The 5,524-nt window shown below is 44.3% G+C and overlaps 1 protein-coding gene across 1 annotated transcript in view; it reads right to left on the bottom strand.

Annotated features, from left to right (window-relative positions):
* Positions 1-4,601, bottom strand: part of agrn (agrin) — a 476,432-nt gene extending 471,831 nt beyond the window's left edge. The window contains exons 1-2 of the mRNA XM_017305640.1: positions 4,120-4,601; positions 829-1,090 (exon numbers count right to left, since the gene is read on the bottom strand). Coding sequence (XP_017161129.1) covers positions 829-1,090; positions 4,120-4,323 — 466 coding nt within the window. The 5' untranslated portion in view covers positions 4,324-4,601. The remainder of the gene's footprint in view (positions 1-828; positions 1,091-4,119) is intronic.
* Positions 4,602-5,524: the final 923 nt, after the last annotated feature.

The raw sequence follows: 5,524 nt of genomic DNA, 5'->3' as shown, positions 1-5,524 counted from the left end.
CCCTCTACCCCACTCCCCTTATGCCGATTGGCGACTTACATTCAAACTCTGAACCACTGTGAAGCTTGTCCAGCAGCAGAAACCAGTGAAACAGCAGCAGGTTCACTGCTCACCGGTATGGGGCCACTTCCCACTAAAGTCTGGTAGTTTCAGTCTGTGCTCAGATTTATTAGTTCCAGCTGCACGGTTTTTCTTATAAGAGCCTGACAAATTAGTTCTGAACCAAGAAGAGGAGATCAAATTTTAACAGTCGCTAATTAACTTGTGTCCTGCTAAAAGCAATGTAGTAAATACCCTCCAAAAATCCCACAGTCATATGTGGTCGTCATTTAGCCACCAATTTAGAGCTTTCTTTTGATTCCTTGTCCTTTTTATGAAGTGCTTTGCAGCGAAGTTAAAATAAAGAAGCTAGGAAAGAAACTATGCATGAACCAGAAGTTCCTAAAATCCTTTGTGTGTGTTTGTAAAAGTAAAGGAGTTCAGACTTAATAAAACAGCAAGGGTTGAAACCGATGAACCCATGATCCTACAACTTGTTTATCAGTCAACCTTCCTCAAGGCTTCATTGACAGGTTGGCTCCACACCACAGAAACAAAGCCTCTAAAATGACTCAGCTGGTCTTGTTTCATGACGTTTGGGGAAACTTTACCACCGTGAGCCTGAGGCTGTGTCATTGTAGCAGCCACATGCACATGAAATCCTGCCTGTCTTTGGAAAACAGGATGCTTTGGCACATTGTAAGCCAGTACATACGCAATGCTCTGGAGATGTACCCCAACATCTACAGGAAGCTAAAACTTTCCAGGTTGGATGTACCGGTTCCTCACCTTCAACGCAGTGTTCCACTTCCTCCAGGTTGCGAAGAGTAATCCTCATCAGGCTAGAGTTTAGCATCAGTTCGTTCTTGTGGTCCGGCCCCACTGACTCCGGGGCGAGGTTGAGAAAAAATATGCGGGTGTCGCCTGTGGCCACCTGGTTGTCACAGATCCGAGGATTGCCAAACCCGCCGATCGTCACCTTGTTGCCTCCATCCAGCAGGATCACTCGGTTGATGCTGGACTTTCCTTTTAAGTAGCGCCACACTCTGACCTTTAGAAATGGAGGGAAGGAAACCAAGAATGGCATTGTTTTACTCAATATTACAATAGAAAAAATTAAAAATCTACTACAACCTTTGACATAGGTGTTCACACCTCAAGCTAGTGCTTTGCTGGAACATCTTCTGATTGAATTTCTTTGGTTTGTCTGTAAGCATCCCACATCTTTACTTAAAAATATTAGTCTTGCAAAGTTATCAAAATCTACCAACATTAAGGACATCTCTTGTCCATTCTACATCTTCAGGGGTGCTTTAATTACAATGGGTTATTACAAAATTTAAATTATCCTTTTGCTTCTTGAAGACATGAGGACTGTTGGTAAGGACTCTCGCAACTACTTCCATCTGAAGAAACAGAAACTTAGAGCATGATCATGCCACCACCATGTTGAACWWAAAGTACAGAATTTTGTTTTGCAGCTGTTCCTCCTGTTCTTGACAAATAACAAATACAGGGGATATTTGTCTAATATAGAAAAAACCGTGTTGGGCACAAATTCCTTCAGCTCCTTCAGATGAAACAAAAATGTTATAACGAATCATGTTAAAATAAAATAAAATTGCTTTAAAAAACATAACAGAGGTTTAAACAAGTTAATGTTCCTATTCTCCACTCTGTGACTAGAGTGTATGATGAACGATACAGTCACAAACTCAAATCACTATCACTGGTTCCGATAGTCAATTGAGTTGAGAACCAGTGATTGCTATATATCACTGGTTCTGATATAGATATATACTATATAAATATATTGGAGCTTTTAACCTTTAAAAGCTTTGAAACTAGCTAATGGAGGTTTTTTAATATCACACTTGTTTTAACTGGGGTATTTACACACAAAGCAGCAGGTTTGTTATTTCATCTCATTATCAAACTTTAACCTCAAAAAAAAAAAGAAGTAGGGCATTTTCTTGTATTTCTTCAGTGACAGAATCACGTCCAGATCCAGACTGTCTATCTCAGAAAGTAAATTTATTTTTTATTCTAACTCACTGGAAGATTTTGTGGTACATATTAGCCATCTTTTCTCATTTCAGCATTTGGAAGAGGGTTTCTGTTACTGGATAAGCTGCTATGCCTCTAATCTGCCCCATTCACTGGTGGGATGGAAGGGAAGCTGGGCGGAAAAAAAGAGAGGAGCGAACGAGCTGACCAAACACAACTTGTTTATTTTTCACAGATTTTAGACTGACCCACCACGAGTCAGATATGGTGCAAATGTTAGTTGCACAATTAACAAGCAAAGGAAAGAAGACACAAGATGGTGGGGAGGAAGGCTGTAGTTCCTGGCTAAAAGTTTAGATTTTTACAGATTCAAATAACTTTAAAGCAATTTCTGCTTTTGACGCTGCAGTAGCTGTTTGCTATCACTCCAATATACATAAAATCTCTGTCCTATTTGTTATATCAATATATGAAATAATGCTGTGGGAAAGTCACAATGATGGAAGACAAATATAAAAGCGATACAAGCTTATTATCATTATTGTAATTAATACTGAAATGTTGCATGTCTTCTACAAATTGCATGGCCCTCATTTTGCAGAACTCACTCTGACAGACGGACCAGAAATAAAGCAGAACCAGCAAAGCTTCAGGTCCTGGAATAGGTGAATCTCATGCTGATCAGGCAGAACATTATTTATAAAGATCTGCTAAACACTGCTTTAGTTTTACCGCCAAAACAGACAAGACCTGGTGAGGTTTGGACTCCATTAAAGTTTCAATGATATGCTGTGATATCTGAAACCAGTAACATAAAGTCCAGTAAAGTTTGGGTTCCTTCAATCAGATTGGTTGTCTAATAGATGACTGGATTGGGATCTGGGCTACTTCAAGAAAAAGGCAACACGTCAAACTCATTGAGCTCCTCAAACCATTCTGTCTAAGAAGCCAGGTGCATTGTTTGTATGGTCGACAAATACTCTTAGGTGATCCAAGTTTCCCTACAGAACATTGCCCGACCATGACACCGCCTTGGCCGGCTCACCAACGTCCTGCTGCGATCTGAGCCCAAGAGCTGCAACACACCACTTTAAACATGATGTAGATAACAACATTCATCAGCCCAGACCGCTTTCTTCTAAAGCTTGTCCAGTTCTGAGGGTCACATGCCCATTAAACGAACCCCAACCCAACAGCATCACACTGTGTGTTGAGACCCTTTTCTACCAGAACCAGAAGGTCAGAACCTTGAGGATTCTGAACTTCAGTAACTCCTCTGTAGGATCCAACCACATGAGGCCAGCCTTCGCTCTCCAAGTGCGTCAGTGAGCCATGAACCTGTTCCCTGTTCACCACTTTTACTAGACACTGACCACTGCAGAACAGGAACGCCCTGCAGGAGCTGCAATTTTGGAGATGCATCACAATTTGGCCGCTGCTTTGTCAAACTCACTCAGGTCTTTCAAACACATCGACTTTGCTCCATCGGCAAACATAATTATTTCAAAGCAACTTTTCCTCCTGAATGCGAATCTCTGTGGGAACTTGGAGTGAACTTTCACCACATTCCCTCCCTGAAGGCATTGCTGCTTCTGCTGGAAGTCACGGATCTCTGGTCTGTGGTGTGATTTGTCAGCACCACCACAGAGTAAATCAAGAGTCAGAATATTATCCCTGCGGCCACAGGAAAGAGACAGGTTTCATATTTCCAGTTATTATGGCGGTAGTGAGAGTTACCACGTCGGGAAGCATGGAGCTTCCTGCTACAGTGTGTTCTGGATGATTGCATGCTCTGTTAGGCCTGCTTCTTAGCTGTGCAAATGCTGAGTGGAAATGTAAAGAAACGTATGTAGTGAATGTATTCCTGAAGGCAAAGTGGATTTCCTGCCAGTGTGATGGTAGCCGCGCACAAGGTGTTTCTCAGGAAAGCTTCAAATGAGTTGGAACAGAAACTCTGCGGCCTTCATGGGACTTCTGTAAAGTCCAGAAAGCCACTGAGCAGGTGCCTGAACGCACCACTGCGGATCCCTTCACAAGATAACTTCATCCCGAACCTCACTATCAGACACTTACCTTGCAGTAATAGGTCTTATGCACAGGGTCCATGTTGAATATTTCGTCCACGGTTCCGGTCAGGACCACGTTGGCTTCCTCCTCCCGGTCCTCCAGGTTTTTCTCCGGACAACTGGCGACGCAGGGCGGCCACAGGGGAGCCAGGACCAGTCCCGCCAGGAGCAGCGCTGCCCGGCCTGCCCGGAGTGTCCGCTGCGAAGCCATGACCGCCGCTCGGATGGACCCGGTGAAAAGTTGACTTTTCTCTGCTTAAATTGAACCCTGAGCCGCCCGGTGTATGCAGACACCAACACCACAAGTATTTCTTGGGCTGTTTTCTTTTTCTAGATTTTGCACCGAGTCCTCTCCGCTACTTCCCAGCGGTTTGAGCGGCTTCTCTTTCACCTTGCAGCCCTGCTCGTCGCATTTGCAGCCGGGTTCAAAATCCCTCTCTGCCGCCGCCGGCTGAGAGTCCAGGAGGAAGAGAAGAAGAGGAAGGGCCAGGGATCTCTCTCTCTCTCTCTCTCTCTCTCTCTCTCTCTCTCTCTCTCTCTCTCTCTCTTCAGGAATGTACCCATTCTTCTGCTTTCCCCTCACTCCACACACACACACACGCACACACACACACACACACACACACACACTTCCACAAGATTTGCATGCAATCTGAGATTTGCTGATCTCAGAAGAGAGGTGTGTGATGATGGTAAGGGGCTGCACGCTGGGATGCCTGCAGAAGGTGGCTGTCCAACGCCGCCCCCCGTCGGGCAGACAGTGACTTTACCCCATCAGTGACCCCCGCATGTCCGCCACCTCCTGTAGGTGGATGCACTTTTTGTGTTTGGAAATTCTTTGAACTTCCCGAAGCAAACACAGTTTTATTTACCTGAATACTTTGATTTATGTGCCTGTCAGTCATTTCTTGTCCCCTGGGTGAGACTTCACAGACAGATTACAGGGGCAGCAGGCCAGGAGCCCCAAAACTTTATTTATTTAACAAATTAATGTACGGTACTTTATATGAAACTCATAGGCCAATATCATGCGAGTTGTATTAATCAATATTCAAGTATTTGAAAATTATGAAGTTGCAGATTATTTCTGTGGGAACATGGAGTTATTGGCTAGAAGATGTATTAAACTTTTCATCAGTTACAACTACCTAATTATGTACTGTAATTTGCATTCGTAGAATAGCGATTCTGGTCCACCATCCGGCTTCTCAGGAGGGGGAAGCAGTGCAGCACCAACAGTGTTTATAGTGGGGATGATGTGCTGCTGACCTCAACTCGGGACGTTGTGGGCCGGTGGGCAGAATACTTCGAAGACTTCTTCAATCCCACCAACATGCCTTCTGTTGAGGAAGCTCAGCCTGGGGACTCTGGGTTGGGCTCTCCAATCTCTGGGGACGAGGTCGCCGAGGTGG

Source organism: Poecilia reticulata, linkage group LG7 (genome assembly GCF_000633615.1).
Source record: "Poecilia reticulata strain Guanapo linkage group LG7, Guppy_female_1.0+MT, whole genome shotgun sequence".
NCBI lineage: Eukaryota > Metazoa > Chordata > Actinopteri > Cyprinodontiformes > Poeciliidae > Poecilia > Poecilia reticulata.
This window is presented reverse-complemented; position numbering and strand designations above follow the sequence as displayed.